A 20,999-nucleotide genomic window follows, 5' to 3' on the forward strand; every position below is an offset into this window, starting at 1 on the left:
CTCCACTTCATTTGTAGATCTGACCAAGGCCTTTGATACTGCCAGTCATGGGGGCTTATGGAAAATTATGTCCAAATCTGGTTGCCTGGAGAAGTTCATCAGCATTGTACATCAGTTTCATGACAGCATGCTTGCCTGGGTTCTAGATAATGGACAATGCTCTTGTGCTTTTCCAGTCACCAATGGAGTGAAACAAGGCTTTGTGCTTGCTCCCATGCTTTTTAGCATGATGTTTTTGGAGTAGGAACAGCAAAGTCCTATTTTTCGCCCAGAGCAGTAAGGACCCATCCTTTCTTTATATCCTAATTAGGCAACCCTTTCCCCTATATTCTTAGCCCTATACGCTGAGGAGACAATTACTTCCCCATATGCTGAGCAGACAACTACTTCCCCCATATGCTGAATAGGCAACTTCACCACTCCATAGCCCACCCTATCACCAGTGACCTTGTGACCAAGAGACTTTCCCAAGACTGTGAAAGCCCAATAAGACTCCTCAATGCCCAATAGTAACTTATGTGATATCAAAGTCCCCATTTACATCTTATGAATATGGTAATGAAGGAACTCTCAAGAGTGAAAGTATGGCTATTTCAAGATAGCCACCCGGAAGACCTAGTACAGTGCAGGTACAAGTCTTTTTTTGCTTGCATAGGACAAAGACTATGCCATAGGAAATTTCCATACGTTACACCCTTTTCAGCTCTGCTATCAGCAAGTCCCCATTCTCCTTCCACCCAACCAACCAGTATCCTGAGCTGCTTGATTCCGTTTGCTTTTACGACAATGAAGCCCTGCTTGGCAGGACTCTGCCTTTGGTATTCTTACCGACTCTGAATAAGCTCTCCCACTGCGGTTTTCAGCCAAGTTGCTAAATCCTTTCAATGAGGATGAATATGGCAACAAGATCAGCTACCGAACTGATGGTAAATTCTTCGACTTGAAAAAGATTATGCTCTAATACAGTGAAGTAATGAAACATACAATGAATATGCCTACAACTGATTATATAATTAAACATATCACCCAAGGGACAGCTAGGTGCCCCAGTGGATAGAGCCATTTCACTGCCATTTCACCCCTATCTCAACTCTCTGGCAACTCCATCAAGGTCCTATCTCCTGGCAAGCCAGGACATGGCTTGGGGCTCTGGCTTGGGGTTCTGCCAGTCAACCACTTCAGTATCTTTGACAAGAAAGCCCCAAATGGGGTCACAGAGAGTTGGACATGAATGAAATCACTCAACAACAACAATATAGCACCCAAACCAATATCATTGGAATATGCATATTCCCATGCATAATATGAATAATCTCAGCATAACATTATTTGTGGCATTTTAGTAGCAGTTGAACAGCAGACTTTGTTTTAAATACCATTTGTGATGTGAATCTTGTAAATCAACCTGAAAGAGGAAAATGCTCATCAGAAATTAAATCAATGTAAAAGGAAACAAATTAGAAACTAGATTTAAAAAAAAAATCAAGCTGTAGAACCAGTGAAAGTATTTTAAAAAGATACACCAAATATTATAAAAAGAAGTAAAGAAAATCTTCCAAAAATATTGAGAAATGCTGAGCTGAATTCAGCTCAAAACTCAAAACCATCAAAGGTAAAGAAAAAAATAAACATTTTCAGTGATAATATTACTATGACTAGAATAATAGATAAAATCTATTTAAAAGCACAAATAATGGAAAAAATTAATTCCTTTAACCCAGTATCTAATCACAAGGAGATTCTGGCAAGCAAGGCAGATGAAGCTATCAATACACATGCCTGGAGAACCCAATCTTTCCTGGGCAGCGGATTGCTTCCTTTCAAACTCAGTGTGTATTGCCTTCCTGGCGAAAGGGTCAAAAAGACTGGCCAAATCGGTTCACCTTCTTAGCTCTCCTCTCCTCGCTTCTCATCACTCTCCTCCCTCTTTGTGATCTCTTCCTCCCCGCCCCCTTCTTCTCTCCTCTAACCCTCCCCTTCCTTCCCCAGTCCTTCCACTCAGACTGCACCATTCTTTAGGAAGAACTGCGGGAAAAGGCGATAGCAATCAAATTTAAGTCAAACAGAGACTCTGTTTACTTACTTTAACACTTCAGTGCTGCTACGCTTTTCGGGAAGCTGTACAGAGGTGATTCGTGGCTTGTTGTTGTCTCTTCCTCTCCCGCCCCCGTGCAACTTGAAAACCATGCCACTCCCTCTGAGCTTCATAGGGCAATAGAGTATAAATATAAATAGCCAGGGCTTCAGTCAATTAGTCTTTGCCACAGCGAGGGGGTTTTCTGACTTTGCACAGAACTGACCTGACCCGTGAGGTGAAAAGAAATGGCTCTTTCCAAATCTCCTAGGGTGACAATGAATGATGGGAATACCATCCCAGTGCTGGGATTTGGCACTTATGCACCTAAAAGTGTGAGTATGGAGAGGAGTGGGGTTTGTGGGTGAGGGTGAATACGATATAGGGAGGGTAGATGAAGTGTATTATCCTAATTCCCCTCAGTATGGCGCGGGGCTCGTAGAAATACACAACTACGTGTGAAATGCGGGATAGTGAATTTCTGTATAAACCTGACACTGTGGTAAATGTATCACATCTCGAATTTAACCACCACTGGCGGGCCACAGAGACTCTGGAGTTGTAGTTCTTCCCAGGTTGGGAAAAGAAAGCTAAGGTGAGATCAGCCCTCAGATGGGAGGGAGGAAGGTTTTTCACTAAGCCCAGAGTCTGCAAAAGCTCTTGAGAGTGTATAAGGAGAGGAGATGAGCATCTGTGTCTGCTGTATCTGCCTTTCCCATCTTCGAGACCTTGACAGATGCTAACTAAATGAAGGAGCAGAGAGAATGGAGGGCTGTGTATCATGCATGCTCGATCCGGGAGCCTGAGTGCTAAGAGAAAAACAGAGGTCCTGCCCCCTGCCTTACTTCTGCTTAGTCATGTTCCAAAAAAAATTCTATTGCAGAATATTTGCCAGATTTAATATCATTTTTAATTATTTTAATTATGTTTATAAATTATACAAATCTTATAAACTATAATTATTATGTAACATAATTTAATTTAAATTTAATTATATATATTTTTACTATGATTTTTCACACGTAGTTGACTTGGTTCTTAAAGTTGCCCGGTATTCCTTTGATTGCGACTTGAGGATGAAATGGGAACCACACTGGAGAGAAGGACCTTGCCCAGGGCAAGGCAAGGAGCTCTTTCAGCTCTGAAAGCAGGAGCACAAGTCATTTCATAATTACACTTTCAGTCACAAAATTACTACGAACGTGCACCATCTTTGAAGTAAATCTGTACCACACACAGGGCCTTATAAGAGTAACGGTTGTATGCTATGGACAGATTACTTATTGAACCTGTGCACATCAGAGGGACATGGATGTTGCAAGCTGGGTAGGTGGATTCCTTTGACTTCCTGGGGAGTGAGGAGAAGGAACAGCTTTATTTCAAATACAGATACAGGATGCAGGAAAGGTAGGGCCAGCATGAGGGCATCTGGATATTGAAGGAGTTTGAGCATTAGGGAAAAAGAATGCGCAGCAAGCAAAGCTGTTTTGGGGAAGTATTCACGTTGCCCTGTGAATATTGCAGCTAGTAAAGGGGAAAGAGACAGAAAGGTAACAGTGGGGGGGGGGGGTGCATTTTGCTTAACATCTGAGCACAGATGGGAGCCAGCCGAGAGAAACAGGTTTTTTCCAGCCCCATCCCTCTGTCTGCTTCCACATAGTGGTCTCCAGAAAGCAGGCAGTTTATTTCTTCCTTCATTCAGGATGGCAGGGCTCTTGAAGTAGTTTGGAGTTTGTGGGGAAATAACCCAGCTGAGGAGAGATCAACAGCGACAGCTCTGAACCCATTCTCTCCCTAGGTGTCCTGTCTCACTGTCAGACGTGCTTTGTCTGCCTCCTCCCCTTTAGTTCTGAGATGAAACGGGGACTTTGGGGAGGAGAGAGGGAGCGGAAGAAGAAGAAGGAGTTGTTGTTGTAGCGTGCAGTTATCTGCGCCAAATTTTATGGTTGGTTGAGGTTACATAGGGTGAAGGTCTGGACTTACTGATTGAGTAGCTGGGGAAGGGTACAAGCCCAAGTAGGGCTGCACTAACAAGAAAACAGAACATGGTATTTGGGGACCTTCAGGCTAGGGAGAACAAGACAGAATAACGTTAATACTTTCTGGTCTGTTAGATAAGACACTGCCCCTAATTTCATGAAACTCACAACCTAAAAGAGAAATAAGACACAAATGCCGAAAACTATAAATATATGTTATATGATAATTACATTAGAGAGTTATACCCCAAAGAATTTTGAGAAGTTTGAAATAGAGATAATAATCAAGTGGGGAGAGGGAGAGATGGGATAAGGGAAGGCTTTCTGGACAAAATGATATTTAAATTGAGCTTTGTGGTATGGTTTATTTTTAATACTTTTTTCAGTGGTCCTTTATAATATAACTTATTATTATGATGTCAAGATCAATTTTTCCAAAGGAGTCATACACAGCTGAGAAATATGAATGCTAACTTCTATTTCCTTTCAATAATCATTAGAGGTCTATCATATCTAATTTATGTAAGATTTATTCATGTTTTAATTTTTCATTTATTTTTTGTTATTTTATCTAGGGCTCATGGGGTAAATTGAAGTCCCTCATTATTATAGTTTTATGGTTTGTTTCTCTTTGTAATTCATTTAGTTTTTTCTTTGTTTTTAATGTTATGTTATTGATTACATGTATATTAAGTATGAAATCAATTCATTGTGTTGCCTTTCAGTAAAATGTAATTTTCTCTTCATCTCTTTTAAAATTAAATCTATTTTGGCTATTGCCATTGAATAATAGCATAATTGTTATTCCGGCTATTTTGTGTCCAACTGAGTCATGACAGATTTTGTCCCAATCCCTTATTTTAACTCTTTTATGGATGAATTCATCCCATTCCCATTCACTTTATTTTCTCATTTTCACATTTCTTTTGACTCTGTTTTAAGAATTGTGTTGGCTCCTAGAATCATTCATTTCTGATTTTTGGAGAGTTTGGTCCATTCTGATTTTTAGAGAGTTTGTTAGTGAAGTTTTGTACCTCTTCTGTTAAGCTATTGCTCCTTTCCCCAGTTCTTGTCTCAGTAATTCTGATTTCTTTTATACTTTTTTTTAAACTCATAATTTAAAAAAAAAATTAGAAGTTTCCTTTTGGGCAAGCTTTTTTCTTCTTTGTGGTTTTGATTATGCAAGTTTTTGCATTCTCTTCTGGTTTGTGCCTTTGTCATCTCTGCATTCATAAAAGTTTTTTTTATTTTAATTTTTGTTTAATTCATTTTTGTTGCTGAGGCCTTAGGGGTTAAATTCTAGGTCTCCTCTACTCTGGGGGATCAGATCAAGTTGAGTACCTTTCTTTTACAAGCTCCATTGTGTTTCTTTAGGCCTTTTTCTTCACTGTGTTCTCCAAAGTTCTCCTCTCTTGTGGCCAGTCTTAGTTAATAGTTTTTCCTTTGACTGGACGGAAGAAAGAGAAGCCTTTTCTTTAATTCTTAATTATTCCATGAATGCGCTCCTCTGGAGGGAGAAACCTAGTTGAAGACTTTTCCTTAAGAAGGAGAAGAAGAATGCAAGGATCAAAGACATCTCCAAAGGTGTCATGATGGAAAATGCTATCCATATCCAAAGAAAGAACTATGGAGTTTGAATGGAGATCGAAGCATGCTATTTGCTATTTTTGTCTTCTGTTTTGTTTTGTTTTCTCTTTCTGATGATTCCTCCTATTGGTGCTAATTCTCCCTTACATCACTAATGTGAAAATATGTTTAATAGGAATCTATATGTATAACCCATATCAGATCGCATGCCGTCTTGGGGAGGGAGGGGGAGAGGGAGATGGAAAAAATTTAAAACTCAAAAGCTTATGGAAATGATTGTTGATAAATCAAAATAAATTAATAAAAAAGAGAACAAAAGGAGAGAGGGTAATGTCCTTTTCTGCCACAATCTTGTTTTTCCTTTTTTCTATTCTCCGTTAAAAATATAGTAATAGTACCTGTAGTCTGTGGGTAAAGCTGCTGAACCTGGTGCTATATTCCCTGCAACCCATAATTTTATTTCCTGAAAATCATTTTGGGATATATAAAATTCACCCTAATGTTACTTACAATGTTTGTTGTTCAGTTGTGCATGGTTCTTTGTGACTCCATGGACCACAGCACACCAGACCCTTCTGTCCTCCACTATCTCTCAAAGTCTGTCCAAGTTCATGTCCGGCTTCAGTATTTGACCTTCCAGTGATTAGCCTGAATTAATTAGCAATGACTGATTTGATCTCCTTGTTGTCAAAGGGACTCTCAAAAGTCTTCTCCAGAGCCACAACTTGAAAGCATCAATTCTGTGGCACTCAGCTTTCTTTATAGTGCAACTCATCACTATATATACATAGAGTATACATATAATATGCATATCACAATTCAAAGCACCACTTAACAAGCTGCTTCTAATAAGGCAAATTCTAGTAACAATATATATATGTGTGTGTGTGTGTGTGTGTGTATATGTGTGTGTGGATAACGTACATGCAACACTACATATACGTAATAAAGTATGAATCGTTATTATATATAATTCAAAAATAAGTTACATTGAGCTGAGTAAGTAGCCAGTTATACTGCAACATCATTATTTAGACTATTTATTGGTTGGATGGGTCTAATTCTTTTATGATTAATAGGTTTTTCCATATTTGTACCTAAAGTGGTTGTTGGCAAAATCTCACTACCAACACTTTTAAACTCGTATTGTTTGCCCTGTTATCCTTATCAATACGATAGCTGAGGTTATAGGTATAGATTCCCTAATGGTAATTCTAAACTCTGTCTTGTTCCTTTAGGTGATTCCAGAATTTTAATTTAAATGTGTAGTCATGGATAGCAGAAGTCAAGTTAATTTTCTTTTTTTTTTTAATCTATGATTGTCAGTGATTCTCTTAAGTTTATTTTTTTTTTTCATTTTTTTCTCTAATGCACAAAAAGTCTTCTCCCAAACTTTTTATCGTTGAAAACTATTCTCCTCCTTTAGGTATTACTGGCTTTGCAATGTGAATTAGTATTGCTCAGTTTTCTGGCATAGTACTCTGCAGTCTTGCAGTAGCCTGAAACTCAATATACTTAAAACAAAACATTGTATTGGGCTGTGGGAGGAGGAAAGGCATGTAATGTATAGCAGCAGATCCTAAAACTGAAGTCTAAAGACTGAAATCTAAGGCAGGGGTGGGGAACCTGGGACCTGGAGGCCATATATGGCCTTCTAAATCCTTGGGTGTCTCCTTTTGATTGTCCAAGTTTTATAGAATAAATCCTTTTATTAAGGGGATTTGTTCTGTGAAGTTTGGATTCAGTCACGGGACCCACTTAAAGACCAAGAAGGCCTCAGGGGGCCTTGAAGCCACATGTTCCCCACCCTTGGCCTAAGCCAAAGAATTCAACTGCCCTGGGCAGATGTCTATCTGGCAAAATGTCTAATTCTCTTTATTACCTAATAGCCCCATACTTCTTAGAATGGCCAAATGGAAAAATAAACAAGCATCAGGATCTAAAGAAAAGAAATTACAAAATGCAGCTGTTCAATGGAAGACTTCAGCAGTACTTGACCAAGAAAAAGACAAGCAAGGGAGAAAGTGGAGCTGGAGAGATAAAATAGAGGAAAGAAGAAGCAATAGTTAAAGGGTCATGTTTAGGGAAGGGGGTCCATTGGGCTAAGGTGTCTTTATCCAGGTTGAAACTCTTTCTCTTTGAATCCTTAGGTTCCCAAAAGTGAAAGTGAGATGGCCACAAAGGTGGCTATTGAAGTGGGCTTCCGCCATATTGATGGGGCTTTCCTATACGAAAATGAAAAAGAAGTTGGACGGGCGATCCGAGCTAAGATTGCAGATGGGACAGTGACCAGAGAGGAAATATTCTACACGGGGAAGGTATCGTTGGGTGGAAATCAGGGATTGAGTGTTGTGGGATTTTTTTTCAAAGTAAAAAAATGTGACAAAACATAAACAATATCCTATGTGGAACAAAGGGGAATCCTCCCAACCAAGGCAATCTAAAAAACGAAAATGAATTATGCTGCATAAAGGAAAAGAGGAAGGCTAGTTAGTATTGATGAGAAACAATGTAATTTAACTCCCAGTCATTTAATTTCAAAAATAGAGTGGCCACTCGGTTAATAAGCAAGATGCACACTTGCACAGGGATATTCATTAAAGAACAGACATTGTCTTTGCTCTTCAGGAGCTTACACTCCTATAAGCAAGTGTAAAATAGCTGAACATTTAATTTCCCCAAATAAATAATTAAGAAATCTCTTCAGGGACAATAAGAGAAACAAGCACCTTCGGGAAAAACTATTAAGGAGGTATAGTGACTATATTTTCTGAATGAGCAGCTGTGAGATTATTCCTTTTATTATAACATACCAAATGTCATTTTTTTGGGTATTCAGTGGACTCACTGTTTTGAATGGACAGTTTCATAGTTGTGCTAGCAGTTTAAATTTAATATTGAAGACTATAGTCTAAATTATTCCTACTTTCAGTCAGGATATAAGTTCCTTGACTAAATTGTGAGAATGTATGGGACGATCAGTTAGTGGACTTTTTTTTTTTTAAGTAATGGATCAAAAGTAGAGTCAATTTGGAGGAAAATAATATTCTTACTGTGGAATTTAGTGTTTGATAAACCTGTATTTTTTTTTTTTTTTGTAAATTAGAAATAAATTGTCTAACAGGATGTTAAATTCCAGATTTAATGGAAAGGATACAAATCATAGATATGTAGTTGATTATTGGTCAGTCTTTAAAAGAACCTTATCATTGGGGAAACAGAACAATGCCTTAAAGACAAGACAAAAACAAAGTAGATTGTAACATTTTTTTAAGGAAGGTTACATGAGCTTAATTGCTTCTGAACAGCAGTAATGTGCACTCAAATTTGGTAGAAATTCAGCAACATACTATTATGTCATTAAAAAAAGTCTCATGGGTTTTATTTAATTAAATTAATTAAAAAGTCTAAAGGTTTTCTTATAGTCTTGTCATGCCATCCATATTTAACTGGAGTTAGATAAGAAAAGGATTAAAATGCACTTTATCAACTTATTCTAACTCAGTCTTATTCTTTTCCTTTGGTCCCCAAAGGTGGCTGATTTCTAGCACTTCGTCCCTAAAACTTGCAGAAGATGTTAGTCATTACATTAATTTGTTGGGGACAGGAGTTTTCATTAGGACAATTAATTAAATCATATTACAGGTTTCCAAACTGAAATAGGAAGAAAAGTAAATAGTAAGAGATTAAAGTAGTAGCAATGTTGCTTATCATTTCCTAAAACCTCCTCCCAAACTAAAGGCATAGAAAGTAGCAAATCTAACCTGTTTTCTGTCTCTTGTGTGCTACTAAATCATCTTTGTGTTCAATCTTAGGAAACAATGTATAGGGAAAATTAACCACTTACCCAGCCAATAAGGTGAAAGTGAAGGTGTTGTATCTCAATGCTTACTTCCCTATCATCTCTTTTGATTTTGACATTTGATTCTGAGGCTACCGCTTCCTTGCATAGCTGGCAGAAAACCTCAATAGATTACTAAAACACAGCTTTGTTAATATTCAAAATCCAGCATTAACATGAGTTGAGAGGATACCTCATTGTTCACTGGTCAGGTAGGTTTGGCCCAGGGAAGGCACCTCAATCCATGACTTTCTTCCTCTTAGCATTCTAGCTCCAAGCTTGCACAGTACTTCTTTTAAAACCCCTGATTCCGAGATGTCTCCATTTTGGGTGTACATTCACTCACAACCTCCTTCAACAGGCAGTTCATTTACCCTTGCTCCAGTGGGTAAATTTCTCTAGTTCCCAAAGAGGTCCCTTTTGCAGTTTACAAAGCATGTGACAACTCTCTTGAACCTCATAAGAACTCTTGGAGGTAGACAGAATTTATTTATTGTCCTACAAACAAGGAAACAGGCACAGAGAGGTTAAGTGACAAGGATGAACTTCAACTACTTCACAATTTTTCTGTAAATTGGCCATTCTGAGAACTCAGTCTGCTGTTTTGGTATTGCCACAATTTGCTGTCTTTCTTGGAATTGCTTTGATAAAGAACACCCTGTTACTTTGAATGTTCCTTCACACCCTTTAGCTTTGGAGCACGCACCACCGCCCAGAATTGGTCAGGCCTGCCCTGGAAGAGACCCTGAAAAACCTCCAGCTTGATTACATTGACCTTTATATTATCCATTGGCCCGTCTCTTTTAAGGTATGTACTAGAACCCCCTCTAGTTACACAAAGACATTTCCCCCTTTTCTGCCTTGGCATTTTCAGCCCTACTTCTGAAAGAAGTGAAGAAATGTTTTGTCCTTATTTGGGCATTGTCTCTAGAGGACTGCAGATTAATGTTTTGACAGGAAAAAAAAGCCATTGATGATAGGATTGGGTGTCAGAGTCCTAATATTTAAAGTAGATGCCTACAAGTAAGCATTTCCTAAGGATATCCTGATTTAACCTTAAGAGATAAGGCTGGTCATGGTGGTGAATGCCTATAGTCCCTGTGTTGCGGAATTCTCTTGACTTCTTGGGAGAGGTATAACTGTCAGCAGGGTCTAGTGACTGTGAGTCAAAGATAGGAGGAAAAAACTTAGAGATTTATTGGAGTACTAGGGAATCTGCTCTTGCTGATAGCAAATTCATATTCCTTTGATTGAGTATAAATTTGGTTTTATGACCTTCAGCCTACTTAGAGCACACAGCCAATCAGTGGCATTGCATAACAATTTAGGATAGAAAAAAGCATTTCACAGAAAAGGCTTGGGGTATTGGTCAAAGGAGAAAAAAGGAGTATTTGGAATGCAAGTGGTAGGATTTACTATCAGAATAAAAAAAATGTTTAAGAGCAGGGGATAAGGGGAAGAGAACAAAGTTTTACAATTATTCTTTGACTATTGTGAAAATAGTCCTTTTAGAAAAAACTTCAGTGTCTCTTATCCAAGGACAGGAAGAAACCCCAATAGTGGGGTAAGTCCATTGTCATGCTCATACTCTCATTGCATAGAGCTGATGGACTTTCTAATGTTAGACCACCAGGAGTTTTGGGGATTTCTACATTTTTGGTTCATGAAGATATCACATAATATTTGTGTTGCTTATTTTTTCTCCACACCTGCTCCTAGGGAGGCTAAGGCTGGTGGATTGCTTGAATTAGAGAGTTCTGAGCACTGCCTATCTATTGTTTCCACCAAGGCCAGCACAGATCTGGTGAGGCCCCAGGTTGCCTCAGGTAAAGCAAACCTACCTAGGTTAGAAACAAAGCAATATTGTCTAATTTATTTATGATGTAGCCTGTTATATATAGGCCATGTAGACATTTGGAACTTATCTTTGCACAAGGTATGAAGTGTTCTAAATCTAATTTCTTCCATACTATCATCCAATTTTCCCAGCAGTTTTCGTTAAATGGTGAGTACCTATTCCAGTAACTGGGGTCTTCTTTTCATTGCATATTAGGGTATTAGATATATTTGCATCAGTATGTGGTATACTTAATCTGTTACACTGATAAATCTATTTTTTTAGTTGGATTTGCAATACTTTTTTAAATTATTATTTTGGGTGTTTGATTTACTCATCTCTGAATTCAGTTTCTTAAATGGGGCTTTGTTCCAGGGCCAGGCAAGGGCCCTTGCTGGACTTTTGGGTCAAATGGCTTGCTCTGCTTGGTCTTGGCTTGGGTTCTTGCACTGACTTCCATCTCCTAGAGTCTGGCTTCCCATGTTCTTTGAGGTTCAGAGAGCTGGGTTTTCAGGGCTATCTCAGAACAGAATGTTCAGATCCCCTTAGCTTTGACCTTGGCTGTTGTGACCTAAGCTCAGTAGCACCTCAGTATTTCTTCTAGCTGTTCCACCCCAGAGTTTTCAAGGCCTGCACCCTAAGGCTTTCTCAGGTGAGTCCTCCATTCTTATTAAACCTAGACTGAGAGCATTGCAGACTACAGATGCCACATGTCTCTAGGAAACTTTGCTTGGGGGGAGGGAAAGGGTGTACTTTTCTTGACTCTGGGCTGCTGGATGACTTTTTGTCCAGTTCTGGAGTAGAAGATTTCACATATTGTTGTTTATCATTAATTTCTTGATCATTATTCAGTGTGAAATGAAGTTTAGTTCTGCTAGAGTAGGTATGTGGGAGCTGAGCTGTCTTCTTTAATAGTCTTTGAAATGCAAGGGACAGGAGCAGCTAGGTGGCACAGTGGATTGAGCACTGGCCCTGGAGTCCAACAGGACCTGAATTCAAATTTGAACCTGAGTTCAAATATACTTACTAGATGTGTGACCTCATATACTTACTAGATGTGTGACTCTGGGCAAATCACTTAACCCCAATTGCCTCCCCTCCCCCCGCCAAAATGCAAGGGATATATTAAATTTGTAAAATGTCAACAAGTCCAAGTAGCCTTAAGAGTTTGGGTGATGGTCCAGTGCTTACAAACTAAAAGGGGAACCCCACTTTGTCTATTGGTTAGTGAGGAGAAAAGAGAAACTGTGAGTATGGGTATTTAAAGGAGATACCCTATAGAAAGAGAGGGCTGGGGGTTGAAGGGATACATGAACCATCCTATCATCCATGGTAGGAAAGAGAAGTATAAGAAAAAAGGATAAAATGAACAGGGGAGTTGATTGGACTAAGGAGGGGCAAGAAGGGAGTCAGAGACGGAAGAGGAGTGAATGTGTTAGGGGAAGGGAGAATTTCTTCAAGCCAAACAAGCTACAGCTATGGAAGGCTGATTAACTGGAAAATAAATAAAAAGTTAATCAAGGATTTAGCAGTTTGATTCTGGGCAATGGGTAATAAAACAGGAATTACTAAAACTATCCTGTAGTGAATTGTTTCCTTTTGGTACACATGATAGGTGCTTAATAAATGCTTTATGAGTGAATGAGTGAATAGATATGCATGACTACAATTGTATAAAAAATTCTAAACTATTCAAGTCAAAGGACACATCTTTTCTTTTTAAATATCAGTAAACTACTAAGTTAAAAAGTGACACATTCTATCAGTCAGAAACATGTAATTAAATTAGGCAGTTTTGCTTAATTGTTTCAGAAAATGTTTTTTCATGAGGCTTAATTCAATGTTTGTTGAGAAACATTTTCTGTCACAAATTATCAGTAAAGTTTTAAATATATAATAAAAAGAAAGGGTTTGATTAGATGATGTCTAAGATTTTTTTTCCAGGTCTACATCTCTGATCCTCTGGACTTGTATTATAGTTATTTATGTACTTGATTACTACTAGTAGAAGGTAAACTCCTACAAGGCAAGAACTATATTGCCATTTCATGTTTTATTTGTGGCATCTGGCTTAGTGCCTTATTTGATATTTTTGATTTGATATTAGGTGTTGGATAAATGTTCGTTGAGTTGAATAGAATAACTCACTTGCTTGAGTGTCTCAAGAAGAAAAGTCTCCTTTCTCTAATTACAGCCTGACAAAGATAAGTTTCCATTGGATGAAAATCAGAAAGTTATCGGTGACTCTGTGGATTTGAGTGATACTTGGGAGGTAGGTAACTTGTGGAAGCAGACAACAAAAAAATGCTGTGATGTTGAGGTAAAGGTAGCCCTGCCTAATAGTGATTGTGACTGGAGAGGGGGATCCTCAGGTAGCTGGAAGTGAATTTTCTCAAATGAAAAGGTGCAAGGCAGCTTGTTAAATGGAATATGTGCAAGGCTAGAAACCTAGACTTCTCATTTTAGCTCTGTCACTGATTTGGGGATATTGAGTGAGTCATCTCAACTATCATTTGAAGAATGAGGGCAACTGGACTAAAACATAGTGAAGTCTCTTGACCCTAATGGTTTACTCTATTATTCTATATTAATATAAAAAGTATATAAGTGTGGATTAATGAGGATTGACAGACTAATCAGAAAATCCAGGGAATTATATACTTTAAAGTATTACTGAAGCAGCCTCTGTTGGTGACAGTGGGATCTTGGGTCCCCTGAAATGGGTTATAGAATGAGGAGGATAAAGAGAAGAGTCACACTCCCAGGATTTCTTTCAAACTGTAAGAAATTTAGACATCTGGTCAGATTCAGATCAAGGGGAAAGAACCCATGACAAATTGAATGAGAATGGCAGGGGAGAGAGTAACTGGTGTGCTAGAAAATAACAAAAATTAAAGACAGGGGAGAGTAGTTAGAAGTTGGGGGGGGGGGTGTTTTTCTGATGGTTCTTACCATTTTTGTTTTGTCACCCTTTTCAAAGAATAAAAGGCTAATTTGATATTTCTGAGTATCTTGGCTTTGGCTCCTATGATTTTAAATGTCATTTACTGAAATAATCATTTAACTTCCAGATATCCATACTTTTATGGGAAAGGTAGTCATGTGGATGAAGTTCAGTTAATATATTTCTTTTAAAAGCAAAAATATGGCTGATAAAGAGCTGTCCTCTGAACCAGCATAATAAATAAGTCAGAAGACCTGAACTCAAATCTTGGTTTGGTTACTTATTGGTTACCTGTATGGTGTTTGGCAATAACTTCTCTAGATGCTGGTTTCTTGACCAAGGAAGAAAAAAAATGAGAAGGTTGGACTAAATTGTATCTAAAGCCGCTTCCAGGTTTGAATTCTGTGAGGTGTCCTCTCCTGAGGTTCTTTTTTTCAAATCAGAGGAGAGGAAGTGAAAAGACCAAGGCTAGGTGATGAATGGGGGAAGGGTTCTACTCAACATGTCCTCCAAGGTTCCATAGGCATTCACAATCCCTCTCTACTCAGGCCTTGGAGAAATGTAAGGATGCAGGTCTCGTGAAATCCATTGGAGTGTCCAACTTCAACCGCAGGCTATTGGAGATGATCCTGAATAAACCTGGGCTTAAATATAAACCAGTCTGCAACCAGGTAAAACAATTTTTTTTCTAGTACAGTTTCTTTCCTATCCTTCCCCTTCCTGATAAATGAATGGAGGGACTACAGCTCACTGCAATTCTTATCTTCATCATGTTCCTACATCTCATTTTTTGTTCTTGAGATGGTTTCATCCTGCTCACATTTTCCCAGTTTTGAATAAATAAAACTTATTTCTTTGATCCTTTAAATCATAAAACTTTTCACAGACATGTAAGGTTTCATTCTATATAATCTGTAAGGTCATTTGAGTCTATTTTTATTACACAGTTGATTTTCTATTCAAAACTGCTCAAACAATACCTGAAAGCTATGTTTCTTCAAACACATTTTAACTGTTTTTTATTAAACCAAAGTTCTTTTCCTACTTCTTCCAGGCATCAAACTATTCATCAATGGCAGTATCTGAATCTTATATTCTTTATTAACTGATTTAAGTCTTCTCCTTAACTCACAACTGCATTTTCTGCCCCCTTCAGCACTAATGGCTCTATGTGAAAAGGGCATTAAATAGACATGCTAACATTCTGTGCTTTGGGGTATAACTAGGTAATTCCCAAGTCCTTTGATTATCAAAATGCTTAATATTCTCCTTTTTGGCCTCATGCATGTTATTTTTATAAGCCAAAACTTCAGTATTTATTGTACTGCAGGTGGAATGCCATCCTTACCTGAACCAGAGCAAATTGTTGGAGTTCTGCAAGTCAAATGATATCATATTGGTAGCATATAGTGCCTTGGGATCCCACAGAGAGACTCAATGGTGAGAAAGGGGGTTTCTAATGGATTCCTTAATCACTAATAAAGTTGACTACCCAAATTTTTGTGTGCTTACAAATTGTGCAACATTGAGTAGTGGAAACAGTATTGATTGTGGGGTTGTAATTAACTGTATTTGACTCCCTTTTGACTTCTGGCATTTTACTAGTTGCATGGTCTTGAAGAAATAATTTAACCTTTGTAAGTCCCATTTCATTATATGTAAAAAGAAGATAATAACATTTGCCCTGCCCACTTCATGATATTATTATGAGGTTCAAATGAGATGTCTATGGAAATGCTTTGAAAAATGTAAAAAGCTAAAGGATGATTACTATCTACATGGCATTGAACTCTTCCCCACTGCACCGACCACAGATTTCAAAATGTTTGTTTTCCCTTGCAGGGTAGATCAAAGCACTCCTGTTCTCCTAGAAGATACAGTCCTGGCAGCCATTGCTAAGAAGTACAATCGAACCCCAGCCCAGGTCGCTCTCCGATACCAGATTCAGCGAGGGGTGGTAGTCTTGGCAAAGAGCTTCACTGAAAAGCGGATCAAAGAGAACTTTCAGGTAAGGAGACATGGACAGAGTTGGGTTAAGCAGCTGCAGAAACTCTGGTGTTGGTGAATGGAATTTTGGAGAAAATGATGAAAAATAGAGAAGTCTGGAAGCTGGTCATTAGGAAAGTGACTCCTAAAGAGGCTACTGGACTTCAGTGATTCAGTCTGCTGGATAGAAATGTGAATTCACCCACATTCTCTACTATTTTCAAAAGATCTCCAAGAAACTAGTTGTTCATTTCAATTTTCTGAGGAGACAGTGTGTGTGACGTTTATGTAACACACACTTTGGAATAATTGCTTGGTATTTATTCACTTTATATCATGTTTGTTTAATATAAAGAGATACAAAGTAGTTAATTACATAGTAGTTTGGGAGGAAGAGCATTCGCAGTTAAGGGAATCAGGAAAGACTTCATATGGAAGTTGGTATTTGATATATACCAAAGGAAGAAAGGGATTCTGTGAGGTAGAAGTGAAGAGAGAATGCATTTCAGGCATAGGGGATGGGCAATGCAAAGGGAAGGAGATAAGGGGATGCAGAGTTGTGTGTATGAGGAACCAAGAGAAAGATAGGTTGGGGCCAGATTGTGGAGGAGTTTATATTTTATCCTCAAGGCAATAAGGACTTTATTGAATAAAGGAATGACATAGTGAGATCTGCACTTAACGTTAATGACTTTGTCAGCAATCAGGAGAATGGACTAAACTGGGGAGTGACTTGAAGGAGAGTGATCAATGATCCAGATGAGAAGTGATGATGGTAGCTGTTTAAGCAAAGGATGAGACATAAGAGATGTTGAGGCAGAAACAGGAAGATTTGTCAACTAATTATATTTGTGGGAAATTATATTTGAGGGAAAGTGAGGAATTAAGGATAACAGCAAGATTATAAACCTGGGAGACTGGAAAACTTATGGTTCTTTGTACAGAAATTGGGAAATTTGGAATAATTGTTGCTATGGGGGAAATGATAATGACTTCTGTTTTGGACATATTAAATTTGTGATGTCTCAAACATCTAGTTTGAAGTGTTTCCTTGGGAGATCTGATAAAAGTGAGCTCTGTCTCTCCTTCCTACCCCTCCTATCATTCTCTCCACTCTTCTGGCTGCCAGAGATGGCAGACATTAAATCCAAAACTTCTTTAAAATTGTTAACTTTTCTGTTTTAATTGGTACTTCAGCTGAAGAGTAATGGATTCTTCTGCAGCTCCTTCCCTTTACTCTCTGTGTCTCTCTGTCTCTCTGTCTCTGTTTCTGCCTCTCTCTAGCTCTCTGTTTCTCTCTCTCTGCTTCAAATGTGTTTCTTGTCAACAACATATTGTAGGATTCTGGTTTTTAATCCTCTCTGCTGTCTGCTTCCATTTTATGGGTGAATACATCCCATTTACATTCGCAGTTATGATTCCTGTGTATTTCCTTCCATCCTATTTTCCCTCTGTTTATCCTTCTCATTCTTATCACTGTCCCTCCTCACCACTGTTTTACTTCTGACCACCATTTCTCTCAATTTGCTCTCCCTTTTATCAGTCCCCTTGCTGCTTTTATTCTCTACCCCTTCTACTTCCCTATACAGTAAGCTAGATTCCTATATCCAACAGAATGTATACATTATTCATTCTTAAAGCCTCTTTCATGTGAGATTATTTACCCCATTGTACCTCTCTTCCCTCTTCTCCCAGTGTAATCCTTTTTTCCATCCCTTATTTTTTTTTATGTCATTTCATCAAAATCAACTTATACCTGACCCTCCCTCTATGTGTACTCCTTCTAACTGGACTAATAGTGATACAGTTCTTAAGAAGTACAAGTATAGGGTCAGCTAGGTGGCACAGTGGATAGAGAACTGGCCCTGAAGTCAGGAGGAACTGAGTTCAAATCTGGCCTCAGACCAAACACTTGACACTTACTAGCTGTGTGACCCTGGGAAAGCCACTTAACCCCAATTGCCTAAGAAAAAAAAAGAATTACAAGTATCATCTTCCCTTGTAAACAGTTTAACCTTATTGAATCCCTCATGTTTTTTCCTCTTTCCTGTTTGCCTTTTTATGCTTCTCTTCAGTCTTGTATTTGAAAATCACATTTTCTGTTCAGCTCTTGTCTTTTTATCAGGAATGCTTGAAAGCTCTCTATTTCATTAAATATACATTTTTCCCCTTGGGGGTTATATATTCAGTTTTTATAGGTAGGTGATTCTTGGTTGTGATCCTAGCTCTTTTGCCCTCTGGAATATAATATTCCAAGCCCTTCAGTCCTTTAATGTAGAAACTGCCAAATCCTGTATAATCCTGACTATGGCTCCACAATATTCCAATTATTTCTTTCTGACTTCTTGAAGTATTATTTCCTTGACCTGGGAGTTCTAGAGTTTGGCTATAATATTCCTGGGAGTTTTCATTTGTTGATCTCTTTCAGGAGGTGTTTGATGGATTCTTTCAATTTCTATTTTACCTTCTGGTTCTAGGATATCAGGACAATTTTCCTTGATATTTTCTTGAAATATGTCCAGGCTTTTTTTTTTTAATTATACTTTCAAATATTTTCAATTGTCTCCCTTGGATCTATTTTGCAGGTCAGTTCAATGAGACATTTCACATTTTCTTCTATTTTTTCATTCTTTCTATTTTGTTTGATTGACTCTTGATGTTTCATGGAGTCATTAAGCTTCCACTTGCCCAATTCTCATTTTTAAGAAATTATTTTCTTCAGTGAGATTTTGTACCTCCTTTTCCATCTGGCCAATACTTTTTGAGGAGTTGTTTTCTTCAGTGAATTTTTGTAAACCTTTTTCTATTTTCTTAATATTGCAATGAGAGGCAATATAAGGTTTGTTTCCTCTGAATGCTTGTGATAGTCCATGATAATTTCCAGATGGCTTATAAGTGCTCATGGATTTCAAACAGCCTGACATTTATTTGCACTGCAAGAATGCAAATATTCATAGCATCTTGATCATGTGATTATACCACTGATGTGATAGAATTATATGGTAACAAAGGGGAATGAAGGAGCTCTCTGATGTGGTGTATAGAGTGCAAATAAGAGTATGGTTATACATCTGACCACCTATTGGACATCTGTTTGCACCCAAATATGGACTCTTGTGACCATAGCTGTTTGGAAACAATTTGATGACAGGTTGAGAAACTTCAAGAACATGTTTCACTAAGTCAGAAGTGGCCAGTTTGGTGTCAGCCATACAGACACAGAAATCATTGTGTGTATGATGGTTTTGAATTTTTTCAGAAACAAACCTATATTGCTTTGAATATACATATGGTTGTTGTCACAAGGGAAAATATGTTTGCAACAAATTTTGGGTAATTTTTTGCTACATAAAGCAGAATTAAACATTTTTAAACATGAACCTGTTGGATCAATATCCTGAATCCCCAAGGAGTTCATGACCAGGTAAATGCAAATTTCTAGATTAAGGGGAAGTCTACAACTCTGAAAGGAGGAGTTAGAAAAGGGTGACTCCACCCACAAGAAGATGGGAGCTATCAAGTGGGAGTAGCTAGTTTTCAGTTAGCCTAATCACCTCCAACACCAGAACAGAGTTACAAGAGTCTCATGGAGAATGTGACTGATTCAATCAATTAAGTTGCCTATTCCATTCTGAGGTGTTATAAGCAGATCCTATTTATTATAGTATCCTCTCTTCCCTGGCAGGTGTTTGAGTTCCAGTTGACTCCAGAAGACATGAAAGTCATTGATGACCTTAACAAAGACCTTCGCTACCTGACCTTAAATCAGTGAGTTTTTGCTCTTAACATCTAACTTTTTCTTAGAGGTCTGTTACTGTAAGGATGTAGTGCAGCACTTTAAAGGAAGGAGTGCTTTTTCAAGTCCTTTATGGAGAAGTTATAAATCTACAAAGTATAATATTTTACAGTGGTCATCAAATCTCCTCTTCCTCTTATCTGAAGCAGCACTCTGGACCTCTCCTATGCTAGGCCAGGTCTGGAAAAAAGCCTTTTCAGCTATTGATGGTCAAAGGTAAAATTGCAATAAGGTATTTGCAACTTCAGTTTCATATGTCTGCCTTCAAACATGGCTGTTCAGTTTTTATGTAGTCCTCCTGTCTGTCTTTATAGTTTAATAGAAAAATTGTATTTTGTGGTAGAAGATTTTTATCATTTTTTCATGCACAATGGGTCCTTTTTTTTCCACTTTCAGTAACCAAACTTCTCCCATACAAAAGGAGTAGTACCTTGTATCAGAAACTTAGGTTCTAATTGTGTTTCTGATGCTTACTACTGATGAGACAATAAACGAGTCCCTTTTCTTCTCTGAATCTCAGTTTCTTAGAAAATTTGGAAAAAGAAGGGTTTGGATTAGATGATTTCTAAGGTCTCCAAATTAGATTTGAAGGGTGCCCTAGGGCCTCAATTCTGTGAAGATGAGCACTAGAGCAACATTGTTTAATGTTACCATGGAAGGGTATAGTCATAGGCATTCAAGGATAGATGAAGAAAACTGGAGTAGCTTCCTTCAAACCCATTTCCTATGAGGATTGTTGTTCTCCTCTATCATTCCTTAGCAAGTGAGGTTCAGAGAAGCCCCACACCTCTTCCCATGACTGCTTTTATTCTCGTTAGGTGGCTGGTTTCACATTAGCCTAGGGTTATTGCGAAATTATATAAAACATGATCACTAAAATAAGCATGGTACATGTCTTTAGTTTTCTGTCTTCTAACTTTGCAACCTTATTTTTCATGTCTAAAATTGAACTCAT

General features: G+C 38.0%; 1 protein-coding gene across 1 annotated transcript in view; it reads left to right on the forward strand.

Moving 5' to 3' along the window:
• Positions 1-2,014: 2,014 nt before the first annotated feature.
• The window catches only part of LOC114039544 (prostaglandin-E(2) 9-reductase-like), a 26,471-nt gene continuing 7,486 nt past the window's right edge, over positions 2,015-20,999 (forward strand). The window contains exons 1-8 of the mRNA XM_027857340.1: positions 2,015-2,409; positions 7,791-7,958; positions 10,173-10,289; positions 13,513-13,590; positions 14,811-14,933; positions 15,593-15,702; positions 16,105-16,270; positions 19,934-20,016. Coding sequence (XP_027713141.1) covers positions 2,323-2,409; positions 7,791-7,958; positions 10,173-10,289; positions 13,513-13,590; positions 14,811-14,933; positions 15,593-15,702; positions 16,105-16,270; positions 19,934-20,016 — 932 coding nt within the window. The 5' untranslated portion in view covers positions 2,015-2,322. The remainder of the gene's footprint in view (positions 2,410-7,790; positions 7,959-10,172; positions 10,290-13,512; positions 13,591-14,810; positions 14,934-15,592; positions 15,703-16,104; positions 16,271-19,933; positions 20,017-20,999) is intronic.

Source organism: Vombatus ursinus, unplaced genomic scaffold (assembly GCF_900497805.2).
Source record: "Vombatus ursinus unplaced genomic scaffold, bare-nosed wombat genome assembly UNPS02012082.1, whole genome shotgun sequence".
Classification (NCBI taxonomy): domain Eukaryota; kingdom Metazoa; phylum Chordata; class Mammalia; order Diprotodontia; family Vombatidae; genus Vombatus; species Vombatus ursinus.